The 16,679-nt window shown below is 35.4% G+C and overlaps 2 protein-coding genes across 2 annotated transcripts; one reads left to right on the top strand and one right to left on the bottom strand.

The window, feature by feature from the left end:
- The first annotated feature begins 7,451 nt into the window (after positions 1–7,451).
- On the top strand, positions 7,452–9,377 carry LOC110816411 (SNARE associated Golgi protein family). The gene is made up of 2 exons (XM_022044586.2): positions 7,452–7,818; positions 8,574–9,377. Exons 1-2 carry the CDS (start codon positions 7,517–7,519, stop codon positions 9,064–9,066), a joined length of 795 nt encoding a protein of 264 aa, XP_021900278.1. The 5' UTR covers positions 7,452–7,516; the 3' UTR covers positions 9,067–9,377.
- A 1,843-nt stretch (positions 9,378–11,220) lies between these two features.
- On the bottom strand, positions 11,221–15,460 carry LOC110816387 (respiratory burst oxidase homolog protein D). Its single transcript, XM_022044550.2, has 10 exons — positions 14,699–15,460; positions 14,360–14,522; positions 14,223–14,271; positions 13,953–14,066; positions 13,442–13,867; positions 12,955–13,341; positions 12,644–12,855; positions 12,340–12,442; positions 11,618–12,200; positions 11,221–11,516 (listed from the first exon to the last, which is right to left on the bottom strand). The coding sequence occupies exons 1-10, from the start codon at positions 15,309–15,311 to the stop codon at positions 11,407–11,409; spliced, it is 2,760 nt and encodes a 919-aa protein (XP_021900242.1). The 5' UTR covers positions 15,312–15,460; the 3' UTR covers positions 11,221–11,406.
- Between the last annotated feature and the right edge of the window lie 1,219 nt (positions 15,461–16,679).

Genomic DNA, 16,679 nt, shown 5'->3' with positions numbered 1-16,679 from the left:
GGTTACTAATAGAGCCAGAACTTGTTATTATTCACTGTTTGATTGATTTTACTATTTCGAATGTATAATATTATACTAGAGTTGGTATGATGATTCAGTGGTGTTTCCTTGATGCATGCATTCTTGTTCTGCGTGATTTACAATTAAATTGTGAAACTGAAAATTAAATATAAACGGAGAATTGTTTGATTAAGTGAATGATTGAATGGTAGCCTCACTGGATATCATGAGAGATAGTAGACGGATCGGATACATAAGGAACCCTACCGTGAACATTACCTCATACCAGACGAAATATCGAGGATTGGTATTTTGGCGCTCATACCGGACATGGTATGGGGATGACCCGTTTTACCCTCATACCGGACGGGGTATTGAGGGATGATATTTTTAGTGCTCATATCGGATGGGGTATGGGAATAACCGGTTACTTAAAAATGTTAAATAAGAGTTCACGCGTAGTAAAGACATTCTTATGGACTCCCATGGATACCAGTAGGCAGATAATAAGGAAAAGTTGTTGTTATAGTTAATTGAGTATGAGATTATGATATTATTTGTGCTATTACCGCTATAGGTCAGTTTTGAAAAATTTGTTATGGTAAGTGTACAATAAATGATTTTACTTATGATAAATAAATTTACTTAAATTAAGAGCTTCATTAGTTGTTTTCATAATTTTTACCAATCTTCATTTCTGTATCGGTGAATAGTATGACATTTTTACTGGGCTAGTGTAGCTCACTCTTTCATTAACCATTTCAGATCAAGATGACCAACATCCAAATCCCGATCCACAAGAGGGTTGCAAATATAATGTTCAGTTGTTTACTTTCTATTTATTTTTTTAATTATTCATTGTTATTTTAGAATGATCATTCTCGTAACCCTATTGGGTATTCTGAATTATTGTGTAAGGAATGTAAATCATAATGCTATTATTTCACTTCTGTATTCAATTTATAATTTATTTTCTTTCAAGTTCAGGCTACTATCAGGTAAAGATCAAGGCAGAAGACATTCCCAAACTAACTTTTCGGACTAGGTACAGACACTATGAATTCTTAGTCATGCCATTTAAACTAACCAATGCACCAGCCATCTTCATGGATTTGATGAACATAATTTTCAGACAATTCCTGGATCAGTTCGTCATTGTATTTATCGATGATATTTTGGTTTATTCAAAAAATAGAGAGGAGCACGCTCATCATCTGATTCAGGTTTTGCAAGTTCTCAGAGAAAAGAAGTTGTATGCAAAGCTGAGCAAGTGTGAGTTCTGACTCGAGCAGACTACCTTTCTAGGGTACATCATATCAAGGGATGGAGTGTCAGTGAACTCCGAAAAAGTTGAGGTAGTGCTTGGCTGGGAAAAATTAACCTCGATCAAGGATATTCGTAGCTTTCTAGGAATGACAGGTTATTACCGTAGGTTTGTAGAATAATTTTCTAGTCTAACTGCTCCTTTGACTCGGCTCACAAACAATAATATCAAGTTCAAGTGGAACGAGAACTGTGAAAGAAGTTTTTCAGAACTAAAGAAGTAGTTGACTACTGCACCTGTGTTAGCCTTGTTGAGTAAGATAAGTGGATATACAGTTTATAGTGATGCCTCCTACCTAGGGTTGGATTGTGTTCTGATGCAGCATGGAAAGGTCATAGCCTGCGGGTCCAAGCAGTTGAAGAGTTATGAGAAAAATTATCCCACTCATGACTTGGAACTTGCCGCGATTATCCACGCCTTGAAGACCTGGCGTAATTACTTGTATGGGGAGACATTTCAGATCTATACCGACCATAATAGTTTGAAACATATATTCACTTAAAAGGATCTCAACATGCGTAAGAGAAGATAAATAGAACTCCTCAAAGACTACGATTGCTACATTTTATATCACCCGAGTAAGGACAATGTGGTAACCGACGCACTCAGTAGAAAAAATGTAAGTATATTAGCTCACCTAATGGTTTCAGAATACAGGGCAATAAGGGCTACACAACAAGTACAACTTCAGGACCTGAAGAGAGTCACATGTTTGGCCCACTTAACTATTCAACTTGAGTTGATCAAGAGAATAAAGGAAGCTCAATTCGCCAATTTCACCATAGCAGCCCTTAAGAAAGATGCAGAACAAGGAGTTAATTCAGAATTTCAAGTCTCTACTGATGGGTTGCTTAGATTTCAGGATAGGGTGTGTGTGTTCCATGTGACAGTGAGCTAAAAAGGAACATCATGACAGAGAACCATAACTCAAATTTTGGCATGCATCCCGAAAGCACTAAGATGTATCAAAGTATGCAACCCCGACTTTGGTAGAATGAGATGAAAAGAGATGTGGTCGATCTTATTTCAAAGTATTTGGTATGTCAGCAAGTTAAGACAGAGCATCAACGCCCAGGTAGGCTACTTCAACCATTACCAATTCAAGAGTAGAAATGGAAACATATCACAATTGATTTCGTGACGGGATTTCCTAGGGCACACTCGGGATATGATGTCATTTGAGTAATTGTTGATCAACTCACCAAGTCTTCCCACTTCTTAGCCATCAGAATGACCGACCCCTTGAACAAGGTAACAAGAATGTATATCCAAGAGATAGTCAGATTACATAGAGTGCCAGTGACAGTAGTGTTCGACAGGGACCCAAGGTTCACTTCTCGGTTCTAGTGTAGTTTTCAGCAGGCCATGGGAACGAAACTGTCCCTTAGTACTGCATTCCATCTTCAGACCGATGGACGATCAGAAAGGACAATTCGCACACTAGAGGATATCCTCTGAGTTTGTGTTCTTGACTTCGGGGGCCATTGGGATGGTCATTTATCCCTAATAGAGTTCACCTACAATAACAGCTACCAAGCAAGTATCGGCATGGCTCCATACGAGGCATTGTATGGCCGCCCATGCAGATCGCCGATCTGTTTGAAAGAGGTGGGTGATAGAAGATTGTTTGGTACAGATCTTGTGGAGGAGACTACAGCTAAAATAGTTAAAATCAGGAATAACATCCAGACGGCTCAGAGCAAACAGAAGAGTTATGCGGATACCCAGAGGAGAGATTTAGAATTCGAGAAAAGTGATTGAGTGTTCTTTAAGGTCACTCCGTTCAAGGGAATTAGTAGGTTTGGCAAAAGGGAAAAACTAAATCTTTAGTTTATTGGGTCATTTGAAATCTTAGACAGAATTGACACCGTTGCCTACAGACTGACACGGCCTCCAGAACTTTTCAGGGTCCATAATGTATTCCATGTGTCCATGTTACGTAAGTACAACCCGAACTCCTCTCATGTCTTGACTCACGAGCCTCTTTCACTCCAAGAAGATCTATCATACGAGAAGGTACTGGTCAGTATTGTGGACCGAAAAAATAGAGTACTCCGTAATCGAAAAATTCTATTTGTTAAGATCTTATGGTAGAATCACACACAGAGAGAGGCCACATGGGAGCTAGAATCAAACTTCAGAGCCTAGTATCCCTAACTGTTTGATTTAGTGAGAGAGACAAATTTAAGGGATCAAATTTCTTTTAAGGGGGGAGAGTTGTAATACCCGGAATTAATTTTAAAATATTTAAAATTAATATATAAAACATAATTTTTAAATTTATAAATTTTTATTTAATGTAAAAATTAAGAAAAATAGGTGGAGGATGAAATTGAAAACAATTTTGGGAAAAAGGGGTGAAAATTTGGGTTATGGAGGTGTTTTTGACAGAAAAATTTGAAACTGGGAGTCAAAACATAATTTAGGAAAAATGTGTCACGTATGACTGTCCAGTCAGCAGTCTCGACGAACCGGAGTGTGTCGCGTGGCAAGGTACACTGATGCAGTACCACATAGGAGGCTACGCTTGCAATCCGCGTGCTCACGATTGGACGGTCCAAATTTGTTCCCGTGTGTGTGAAAGGTCCAGATCTGTTCCCTCTTCAAGCATGATCGGATGGTCGCGATTAAACGCGATGAACGGTCCAGATTTCTTTCTTCTTAAAATGCGATCGTATAGTTGAAATTAAATCACGATGAACGATTCAGATTTATTTCTTATTTTAACGTGATCGGACGGTACAGATCAAATGCGGTGGACGAGCCAAATTAAAAAAGAGATGGACATAAATACTTCACTTCACACCAAACCCTAAGCCTATCTGCCAGCCCCTCTGCTAGAGAAGAAGAACCAGTCGCCGAGAAAGGAGCTGACCGCCGCCCGCAGCCACACTGGAGCTACCTCCGACCGCCAGAAAAGGTAAAAAATTCTCCCAGTCACTCAAAATTTAATTTTGAACACCTCCATGGCCAAATTAGAGTAAAAAGATTGGCGGACGAGGTGGAAATCGCGGGTAAAGCCCGGTGGTGTCGCCGCGGGAAAAATAAAAAACTGCATCCGATGAGGCCCTTCCCGATTCCCGTTTCATACAATTTTTCCACCATTGTATTCACTATTTTGTTTTTCACAGGTTGACCAAAGAAAAATGCGTAACCGCAAAGGTGAGCCACCGGAGCCGCCGCACCGAAAAACCCAACCGCTGGTAAGCTTTTGTTTTTTGACTTTTTTTTGACCAACCAAGGCCTCTTAATGTATTTTCTCGCAGGATGAGTACAAAACTAGCCGAAAACTGCCAACTCGAGGCAAACCGCCACCCGCGGGAGTATAGTGGCGCTGCCGTGTTGAATTCTGAAATTGGTCGAAAAGGATTTCTAATACCGATTTTAGGTTTTTTGGGATATTTCTAGGTATTTGGAGCGTGTTTTAATCTTCGAAGAAAAATTTAGGGAACCCAGGGACCACCAGTAAGCGCAGCTGAAAGTTTAGCATTTCGGACGTTGATTCGAGTAAGAATCCCTCACGCTATTCCTTATTATGAAATTGAAATTTAATTATAAATAATGTAGTATTTTCTACAATTTAGAAAATCTCGATAATTAATCACAGGTTACTAATGGAGCCGGAACTAGTTATTATTCACTATTGATCCTGTTTGATTGATTTTACTGTTTCAAATGCATAATATTATACTGGAGTTAGTATGATGATTCAATGGTGTTTCTTTGATGCATGTATTGTTTGTTCTGTGTGATTTATAGTTAAATTATGAAACTGAAAATTAAATATAAACGGAAAATTGTTTGATTGAGTGAATGATTAAATAGTAGTCTCACTGGATATCCTGAGAGATGGTGGACGGACCGAGTACATAGAAAACCCTACCGTGAACATTGTCTCAAATCAAACGGGGTATCGAAGATTGGTATTTTGATGCTCATACCGGACGGGGTATGGGAACGACCTATTTTACCCTCATACCGGACGGGGTATTGAGGGATGATATTTTTAGTGCTCATACTGGACGGGGTATGAGAACGGCCGATTATTTGAAAATGTTAAATAAGAGTTCACGCGTAGTGGGGATATCCCTATGGACCCCCATGAATACCAATAAGCAGATAAAAAGGGAAAGTTGTTGTTCTAGTTAATTGAGTATGAGATTATGATATTGTTTGTGCTATTACCTCTATAGGTCAGTTTTAGAAATTTCGTTATGGTAAGTGTACAATAAATGATTTTACTTATAATAAATGAATTTACTTAAATTAAGAGTTTCATTAGTTGTTTTCATGATTTTTACCAATTTTCATTTCTGTATCGGTGAATAGTGTGATATTCTTATTTGGGTAGTGTAACTCACTCTTTCATTAACCATTTCAGATTAATAGAACTAAAATTTAGATGTCGATCCACAAGAGGATTACGAATAGGATATTCAGTTGTTTACTTTTCATTTATTTCTTTGATTATTCGTTATTCTTTTAGAAGGATAATTCTCATATTACTATTGGATATTCTAAATTATTGTATAAGAAATGTAAACCCTAACGCTATTATTTTACTTCCGCATTTAATTTATAATTTATTTTTTTTTAAGTTTTAAACTGTTACATAAACTATATAAATATACGTATTTTTTTATTTATAAGCATATTTAGAATAACTATATGTATGTAAATATGCAGATAATGTGTATATCCATATGTATAATACTACATAAATTTATATGTTAAAAATAAAACGTAAAAAGATAGTATAATGCACGAAAAACAAAATCACATGGTTTTAACATAGAAGAGTACAACAATTACCTATATTGAAATAATTGATTTAAATATATATTGAAGAATGTAGAAATAACGTATATATGGCTTGAAAATGTTATATATAAGAAAGTGAATAACTGAAAGAGAGAAAAGGAAATTAACAAATGCTAATAAATTTTGGGTTTAATATTAAGTGAATTAGAAAATAATAAAATGAAAAAATTGATTAAGAAACAAAATAATTTTTGGAATTGTGAAGAAAGAAAAGAATTGTATGATAAGAAGAAATAAAGAAATGAGGTTAATATACAAATAAAAAATAGAGTTAATTAGGAGTTAGAAATTAAGCAAATTAATTAAAAGAAATAAAAATAGGTCAAAAAATATAAAAAGAAAATAAGAAATAAAATTAATAAATAAACATTAAATAAATAAGAACTAATAATCATTAAATTTAAATTAAAAGAAAGTAATATAATGCAAAATAAGAAGAATTAGAAATAATGAAAATTGAAAGCAAAAGGATCCTCTAAAGGATGAGTAAATCTGTTTAGCATGTATAAGAGAGGAAGAGTGTATGTGGGTGTGTGATGAACTCTACTGCAGACCTGACCTCAGATACATGTAATTGGGAAGTTTTATACCGGATGCGGTTGAAAAAATTGCTTATTGGTATTCATTACCCTACCTGGAATGGAGTTCTGGATTGTTAATTGTATTAATTTCTGATTGTATATATCCAAGTGTAGAGGAGATTTTTATTATCGTTAATGATATCAGTTAAAACAGCATCCCACAATAAAATTAAAAAAAGAAGTAAACATGAATTCCTGTGTAGAGTAGGAACGTAAAAAATAAAATTGCATTCAAATAATTGAATTAATAGATATATAGTATATGATTACCTTATAATGCTATATATAGAACATTTAAGTATTGAAAATGCACATTCCCATTTATCTGGAAAACAATGATTTGCTTTTAATTTAGTCGATATGATAATTACCCAGAGAGAGGTAATACATGAACTAAAACGTATAATGGAATATTGATATATATATATATATATATATATTGAAACTATGCGATTAAACTAAAACCCAGTAACAATCTTACAAAAATATTGGCCCATGAGTGACACCATATCAAAAGCTTGGATCTTTTGCGGTTTCCTGTATCCCATGGGGTCTGGTTTTTCTCTTGCCATGTTTGTTTTTGCAGGGTCTTCCAAATACCCTATTTGGATGACAGGGGGTTGGTGGCGATTTGATGTAGAAGAGGCCCATGATCCATTACCCATTGTTTTTGGGCCTGTAAAGTGGCCTTCTTTGATCTCTCAATGCTCGATTACCAAATCTCTCGTCAAATTGGCCGACGCCGAGGAAACGAGAATCAGAAATCGGATGCAGAGATTTGACGTAGAAAATGGGGAAATGGTGGAAAATAGCGGTGGTGGTAGGGATAGCGTTCATTGCGAAGCAAGTCAGTAAGCATTACGGATGGGACAAAGACGCAGCTATGGAAATTATGGGTGAATGGTCGGATCGATTAGGGGTTTGGGCTATTCCTGCTTATATCGGTTTGCACACCATCACTCTCGCTCTCTGCCTCCCGTACGCCGTCTTCCTCGAGGCTGCTGCGTCGATTCTCTTTGGTTTCTTTCCAGCTGTTCTCTGTGTCTTCTCCGCCAAGCTCCTTGGTGCTTCCCTCTCCTTCTGGCTCGGCAGGTCCTTCTAATTCCTTTCTTCTTCCCGTCGTTGTTTTGCTTCTTCTGTTATATATATTATGGAACACAACTTTATCGTTTTGCAATTCTTAAGTTGATTATTCAAAAATGTATATATAGGTTAGGAATCTGTATAGATGAATAGGGCTACAAAGGTCAGCTACACGTGCAAACAGTAGGACCTGGTCAAGAATACAATAGGCCTGCTTGATGAAATTTGAAATTGATAATCATTTTAAAGTTAAACCTGCTGTACGATGAGAAGTTGATTTAATAGGAAACATTAAAAAACCTCTGAGGTTCCCTTAGTCCCCTTAGTTGATTCATATAGATAATTTTTAGTATCAGTTTTTCTATGTATAATTCCCATTTTTAAGAGTTAAGGAGTCCAGATAAGAAAGTAATATTTGCAAATGTAATTGGTTAAGGTCGTAAAAAGAAACTTTTGGTAGGATTTTGTGATTAATGTTTCTTAAAAAGGAACATTTTGGTTAAAAAGGGTAAGGCTTCCAAAACCAGTTTGTTTCTTAAAGCACTAAGAATAACAAGTTTTTATATGTATAATTCTCATTTTCATTTCCTTTCTTTGTAACTTTTTGCTAATGAATTCCACCCTATGGGAAGCTTTGATGCAGCTTAAGAATATAGGAATTAAACATGTCTATTGTCGGTGCCTACTGCAATGACACTCCATACCCATTTCTCTTTTTTGGTTCTCTGAATTGCTTCTAAAACTAGCTTGTTCGATCTTTTCAGGCTAGTCATTGGGAGTTCAAGTTCAGCAATGGAATGGGTTCGAAGAAATAAGTACTTCCATCTGCTTTCGAGAGGAGTGGAACGTGATGGTTGGAGATTTGTCCTTCTTGCGCGCTTCTCACCCATGCCCTCCTATGTCATAAACTATGCTCTTGCTGCTACAAAAATCGAGTTTGTGGTGGATTTTCTTTTCCCAACAGTTATTGGCTGCCTTCCAATGATCTTACAGAACACATCCATTGGCAGCCTTGCTGGTGCAGCTGTTGCCTCAGCATCTGGTTCTCAGAAATTTCAGGTTTGGTCTTACATTTTCCCACTACTTGGGATTGTATCAAGCATTCTTATTTCATTGAAGATCAAAAAGTACTCAACTGATTTGAAATTAGATGAATCTTCTCCTGCTGATCATAATGACAAATCTGATCATGTTACTGATTCATCTCAAAGCCCGAATCATGGTAAAGGAAGCAAGGGCATAAAGAAAACTCAATGAACAATATATTTAAACTAAAAGCTATATTTGTAGGCAATGGCGCGAGTTCAGATCCATTACATTAGCAAACTGATATCAATCTTGTTTAGACCAAATTCTAATAAACTTTAGAGTTTGGTTTTCATCTACGCCAAATTTATTAGAAATTTAAGTGGTATCTGTATCAAGTTTAAGTATGCACACTACTCCTACCTCAAATTTGTTACAAAAGGAGACAGTATAATACTGATATCTGAGCACATAGCATATGTATGTCAGTGTACTTAAATCAAACATCTATGATGCGGAAGTCAGTTTTGATTTCCATGGCACTCGATTCTTTTTAACTTTATGTTTTTTCCGGTTAACTGGTCCTGTTCATGCTCTTCGATGCATCTTAACTTCATTGATCATCTTCATCAATGTCATATGGGTATTATTTTTTATTTTTTCCCCTTAGATTGACTTTTTTTTTTTTTGGAAGTTCCAATTAGATGGAATACAATGAGAATACAACATAAACAAAATAAAATTTTGAATGAAAATAACATTATAATGTCGTGTTCTTGTGATTATTCTATATATTTGTATGTTGAAGTTTAAAAATGTATAATATCTGTTGTGTTCACTATGAAATGAGAAAGAGGAGGGTATAATCTTTTAATCATGAAGGCATGCCATCTAAATGTGATAGATGTATCTTATTTTTTTGAGATTTTATTTGTGATGTATTTTTGAATAATTATTTAATCATACTATTTGTTAAAATAATCATACTTTTAATCTTTATTTTACTTTTACAAATAACAATTTCATGTGAAAGGACTATTTTTTCCCCTTAGACATCATGTTAAGTAAACTTGCTGTGTGTGTGTGATCGTTTTAGACTCACTATCAAATGTTTTCAAGTCATAATTTTTGTGAACTATGAGTGACACTAATAACACATTCACTGCTAAAATATTTAAATAACTTTCTTTTTCCAAAGCATTTTGTTAGTAAATCTCTTCATGAACAGTTAAAATACAGTTGATCTTTTCTATCAACCTATGTCCCTGAATAAGTTAATCCAAAACTGGACTGGAGACTCGAACTAAGTCAATTATCCGGACTCGAAGGCTGAATCGCTCGACATTCAGTTTGGTGCGAGCAAAAATTACCCAAATTGAGTAACGATCTGGATTGAAGACTGAATCGTCGCCCAACATTCAGTAGTTTGGTGTGAACGAAAATGACTCAAACTGAGTCATGATCTGAATTGTTGGTGCCAGCAAAAAAATTACCAAAACTGAGTAACGATCCGGATTGAAAACTTAATCACTTAACATTCAAATTAAATAATGATCTTGATTGAAGATTGAATATCTTAACATTCAATCTAGTGCAAACGAAAATGAACCCAAATTAGTGCTATTCAAAAACCTGGTTTAATTAAAAAGGTTAGCTAAAAAAATTTAAAAGCTTTAGACACATGGATACACCACCAATACATGATATGGGCTTTATGCACATATTTACATTGTATAAATTATAAACAATGAACTCCACAATTAGCTAAGGAAAGAATTTTTAAAAGATGCACTTTCTTCTACTTTCCTAAGGTATGATAAAAATTTGAAATAAAGTAATAATGTTTAATTTTCTTGTACTTCCGCAACACGTTTAGTAAAAAATTAGATATAAACCATCTCTCTTAAACCATCCTTTTGCTTATCCCAAGTAATAACCCATAATCCTCTGTTTAAAACCTTCTAATTAATTGGTTTTAATATTGACTACGTTCATATATATATATATATATATATATAGCATAATCCTTGCATCTTTCAGTTAATTCGTTGGTTTTTTTTTTTAATCGGAAAATAATTAAGTCATTGGTTGATTAATATGAATAAGTAAATTGAAGAGGGGACAAATGTATCATATCAAAGTTTTCTTTTTCTGGGTCGAATCAGTTAAAGGCTAGATGCCAAAGAATATGCTACGTAACTGGTTTCATTTTCAGATACAATGTATGTATATTACTTGTCTAATTTTTAATATATTCCCACATTCTTGCTCTACTATTTATATACATATATATTGCAGAATTAAAAATAATACAAGTATATGCTGACTAATAATACCATACAGCCGCAAAATTAGAATACTGATCATACTTGAAAGTTTGAAAGGTGAAGGAAAAAATTGTTGAATTGAAGTTGTACAATGAATATAACAAAAAAACAAAACAAGGGTCTGTTTCGCTGCGGAAATATAACATTAATTCTATGTATACATTATTATCAGGGGGATGAATTTGATATCCTTAATCTATATTCTTGATTGCTTTAGCTAAGCTGTATAATTTTCTCTCATGGCTTAAAAATTCTCTTTGTGGAAATCAAACTTGGTCGAAGTCTTACGAGAGAAGTCGGAAGCTAATTGCTTTAACTCCTTCGTTAATGCTGGTGCACCACAGTAGAATACTCCTGCACAATCAAATTATCCCATAATTTAGTTAAAAACCAGATCATTCATGCGTAAGAAACTAATTTAAACCAGGATGAAAAGAAAAGATATAAATATTTACCAACACGAGCGCCTTCGTGGTGAAGAGCGATTTTCTTGTAGACCTGCCGCCAATTAGGTTTAGCGAAGTGTGACTTAACACGAGTGCCGGAAACAACATCGACCCCATTCTTAGCATGGTGGAGAGACTGCAACATTGTAATGAGGGCAGACCTGGCATCGCCTTCTTCGTAAACGCTAGTGCAGTAGTTATGGAGTTCAATTACTCTTTTCTCATCCATTTCTGCAACTTCATTCATGATCCCTTTGAACCATTCGAATGATCCTTGCTCTCTGGTTACCCAATAGAAGTAAGCCTTCCTTGTACCGAAAGAGTTATTGCTACTTTTGTTGTTCTGGCTGCCGTTTTCTAGTTCATCTTCTGCCGTTTTCATGTTATTGATTATGTCTTTGAGGATACTTATCATGGGGGTTGCACCAATTCCAAGTCCAACCAGAAGCACCACTTCATATTTCTTGTAGTCCTGTGCTGGAGCTCCATACGGTCCATCTATTAATATTCTTGGGAGATTAGGAACGTTTCCTCCTTGCATGTTATCTGCTCTTAGTAATCCACTTTTACCCGCAGCCGGAGGTTGGCAAACCTAATCAACCGACATAAACATCCAATTAGTTCACGAACTAATTGATTTAAATTATTTTCGATCTATTTAATTTTTTTTACGATCCATATATACTAATTGATTCAATCAAGAAAAATCAATTGGTAACTTGATAAATTACCTCGGAGAAAACTGTTTTGAGTTGCCTTGTCCAATCACCAAGTGTTCGGATGTGAACGCTCAGGTAATCATCACCTGGTGCTGAAGTAATGGAAAATGGGTGCCTGTCCATCAAGTCATAAGTTGAATTATTGACGTGCAATTAGGCGCTAATCTATGTATATAGAGTATATGCTAAAAAATGTAGAAATTTTTCTAGGTGAAGGGAAGTTAAGTTTTCAATAATTTGGGAATTAACAATTTAATATATCTTTAAATAAATTTATATATAAACTAATATTTTTATAAAATATGTATATACATACCACTCGAAGGGAGAAACTGCAGAGCAGTTGACGAACATGTACTGGCCACTCTTGTATTTGAAGCCTTGAGGTCTTGACATGTGCAATGCAAGGACGTTTCCAGGATAAACAGCAACCTTGAGAATCTTAACAGGCTTGATACTTGACCTAAAAGCTCTGATCAATCTTTCACATGCATAAAGAACAACCGGCACCACAAGATACATCCATGTCTGCATCAAAAAATTTACTCACATGAAATTCTGAAACAAGTAATAATAACAATTAATGGGTAAGATTAAAGGAAAAAATTTAAGAAAAGGGTAACTCACCGTTTTCTGATACCATTTCTTGGTGAGGAACAAGAAAATTCCATGGATGACGAGGAGAACATAGACGATGACGAAAAGATGGTGTGAGTACCAGAAGGCATTGAAGCCAGTGAGCTTCTTGAGAAACCTTGGAACGTTAAGCTTGTTGCGTCTGAACCAAGGAGTGGCTAATGTGAAAGCAATCGCCATGAGAACAACCATCACGATCCCTGTAACTCCTTCAACTCCTTTCAGGAACCACCAGTAGTTTGGTGGTTTGGTCTCTCCGAAGAATGGCTTCATGGGCTCGTATTCTTCTTCAGTTGCACGAAGCAGCAGTGGGAAATCACAGGTTAAATGAGCGCCTCCGTGTAGGATAATCCCAATACCAATCCCAACAGCAATCACCTGAAATTTCATTTGTATACCAGGTAAACTTTTAGACCCAAATGACTAGCTATATATAATAGTTTGAAAAGATAGTGTGTGTGTGTGTGTATATATATACCTTGTGAAAGTTGAGATTGTCATCAAAGGGCACTGCAACTCCTAATTTAGTCTTGTTTCTGAGCCAAGTGATGGTGTTCCGGCACACTGGAAGTAAAATCAAAGCCATGTTGAACTTGAGAGTCTCTGCACCTCCTTTTGCGATGCACACACAGTAACTCATCACATCAAAAACAGCTTTGCGACGGTACTGTACAAACTTATAAGCGAATAAACCTCCCACAATCCCAAGCCATAACATCATAATCCAAATTCTTTGCCAGTTATCCATCAAAAAGTACTTAAACTCCTGATACCATCTTTTCAATGGGTTGTTTTCCTGCGTAGGCTTCAGCTTTTGACTCAATAGCTGACTCATAAGCTTGCTATCTCCTATTCTCACTGATTGGTTTGGAGCTTGCAACAACAACATTTCCAGGTTCTCAATCTGTTCATCAATATTCATTGTACACTCCCTCAGTCTCTTTGGTTAAAATTAAATCATTACTAGCTTTGTGTAATTAACTACGTACCATGATGTACCCGGCATTATCTGGGTCTAATTCCTCCATGATCAATGCTGCATATTCATCTGCTTGTTTTTGAATATTAGAGAGCTTGTTTGCAGAAGCACTTAGACTAATGATCTGCAACAGCGCAAAATATAATGAATATAAGAGCTAATTCTAGTGTCACTTTACATCATAATATATATATATATTCGGAGCAATAATATAATGGATGAATTAGTGGGGACAGTGTGATATAGTTGAATTGATATGTGAGAGAGTTGAAGTTCTCACCTCTCTGACTTCTTCTTCGCTGATTCTTCCATCTGCGTCTTTGTCCACCCTACAACGATCCAATACATTAACTTGCTAGTTCGAAAAATCAATTGTCAAAGAGTAACAAACTATAAAGAATGCGTTAGAGAACTTACATGTCAAAGAACGTTTGGAGCCTGGAATCAAAGCTTTCATCAGAAATTTGATCCCAGAAAAGTTTAAGCTGCGCCTTGTTAATTGAATCCCCACTTACGCGATTCCTCCTGGCAAGTGCATGAAACAGCTCTCCTGCAAATTCTTTCGACTCTCTGTTCATCCCTGTCATTTTTCAAAAAGAACTATAAATAAATAAACAATTATTAAAACGTTAAAAAGTCAAAATCCCAAATGGAGCAGCATGCGTTAGTTGATCTTTCAAGCTACCTAACTGATGTAATTGTATACTATAAACGAAAAGATGGAAGAGAAAGTAAATAGAGGTGGTAGGTATGTACCTATACACTCCCCAAACAAAGAAGCAGGAAGCAAGCCGTTGGTAGATGCAGTGAGTTCATCGAAACGTTTCTCAACAGGAGGCCACGCGGCGTTTCCACCGGAACCCGTTTTCGAAGTGATGAACTTGAGACCTTTCAAGGCATAAGCTGCGGCGGATTTCGTCCTGTCGAAACGTCGAGCTGCAGATGACCTCCGAGAAATGACCCGTTTCAGCTCCTGGGACACCTGCTTGATATGAGCCGATGTGTTTCGGAACAACGACGACGACTTGCTATTCTCCAGAGTCTTCTTGGCCAACAGTGCCAGCTCGGGATCTTCATGTCCGGCGCCAGCCTGCACGCTGTGGACTGCTACTGAGTCATCGCGAATGTCGAGAGTGATCTCAACGTAGGAGTCATCACCACCGATGCTGCTGCTGGTTGAGTTAGTTTTATTCATCATAGTCATCTCCTGAGGGATGTTGAACCTGGCGCTCTTCTTCGAACCACGTTTACTGCTCATAGGTGCACCCAATGGTCCACTGAAACCAGTTCTATCGCTCGTTATACTCTCCGTGTCGGAGTTGTTCTCCGAGTAAGCTCCTCTCCCCCAATTGTCCTGCTCCCTTCTCATCCTCTCTCTCTCTTTTTCTATATATATATATATATTATAACAGAATTTGAAGGAAAGAAATGGTGGGTAATTGCAGAATGAAAGAAGAGATGATGGGTATGAAGAAAGAATGGATTTTGTTGAATATGAATTTGGCTTCCGAGGAGGTTGGGGATGAGGTTTATATATAAATGAATGGAAGGGAGGAATTTTCACATGCAGTCGTCTTCTAGGCGCGTTTTAGAAACTTGTAGGAAGCCCGCAATGCCGGTCAAACTGACCGTCTGACTCTGAATTCTTTGGCCTCCTTCTTTTTAATATTATATTATTGTAATAATATAATATAAGGTAAGACCATTTCCAAGTTGTAACAATATTCAGATAAGAATAATTAATTCATGATTCAAGTAACTAAAGAAATAATAATTGGAAAGCTGATTATAATTAAATACGTTAATTAATCAATGATTTTGAGTATTTTCAGACATTCGCATGACTTGAAATTGGGTAATTAATCCCATGAATATTATAATTAAATATCTAATTGGTAAAAGGGAATTTCATTACGTTTGAATTTGATTTTCAAACTATTTAGTGATATTATCAGAAGATAGTGACATTAACAGACAACTATTTTATAGTTTGATTAATATTAGTAATAGGTACAGAACCGGCATGTTAATTATTATATTTATTTTACTAATAAAAATATAAATTTATACACATTTTATAATTAAAGTAAGCAAAAAAAAATTTATTTATAAAGTTATTTATTTAAAATATATTAAATAATAAAATTAAAAAAATATATTATTCTAAGTATATTATTAATATTAAAAATTAAAATATAGTTTTAAGTATTCAAACTTATTATAAAAGATTAAATCATCAAATCTACTTTAATTAAATGAATTGGTTTTTAATTATTGATTTATATTAGTTTTATTAACTGCTCAAGTTTTACACTTAATTAATGCATTTATCAAATCAGACTGCTTGGTTATCTGATTCACACTCAAAATTAACGAATTGGACGTAAATTAACAAGTGTATAAATAAAAATTTCAAGTGTTTATATAAAAATGTTGTACCAACCGGAAGTCGGGAACACTCATCATTCACGTGCATGAAAACACGTGCGCAAATTAAGAGAGAATTTGCAAATTGGAATTTTAGTAAAGACGTAATTTCTTCATTAATCCATTATTTGACTTTTGGAAGCATATACATACATACGTGTAAATATATCTATAACAACAAAAAAAAAAAATGTTTGGTCCCCTTTTTTAAAAAAATTAAGAAAGCTTGGTTTATGGAACATCCATGGGGTTTTAATTGAATTTTAGTATGAAATTTCCACAATACGACCAGATTCATTTGATATTATTA

Source organism: Carica papaya, chromosome 2 (assembly GCF_054855325.1).
Source record: "Carica papaya isolate Zhongbai chromosome 2, ASM5485532v1, whole genome shotgun sequence".
Taxonomy (NCBI): domain Eukaryota; kingdom Viridiplantae; phylum Streptophyta; class Magnoliopsida; order Brassicales; family Caricaceae; genus Carica; species Carica papaya.
This window is presented reverse-complemented; position numbering and strand designations above follow the sequence as displayed.

Bases quoted from the DNA above. Each gene is read 5' to 3' on its own strand.
- LOC110816411 (XM_022044586.2), top strand. From the start codon at position 7,517: ATGGGGAAATGGTGGAAAATAGCGGTGGTGGTAGGGATAGCGTTCATT. The intron at 7,819-8,573 runs GTCCTTCTAATT...CGATCTTTTCAG, and splicing joins CTCTCCTTCTGGCTCGGCAG to GCTAGTCATTGGGAGTTCAA.
- LOC110816387 (XM_022044550.2), bottom strand. From the start codon at position 15,311: ATGAGAAGGGAGCAGGACAATTGGGGGAGAGGAGCTTACTCGGAGAAC. The intron at 14,067-14,222 runs GTGAGAACTTCA...GCGCTGTTGCAG, and splicing joins GCGAAGAAGAAGTCAGAGAG to ATCATTAGTCTAAGTGCTTC. The intron at 12,443-12,643 runs GTATGTATATAC...CTTGATGGACAG, and splicing joins GCAGTTTCTCCCTTCGAGTG to GCACCCATTTTCCATTACTT.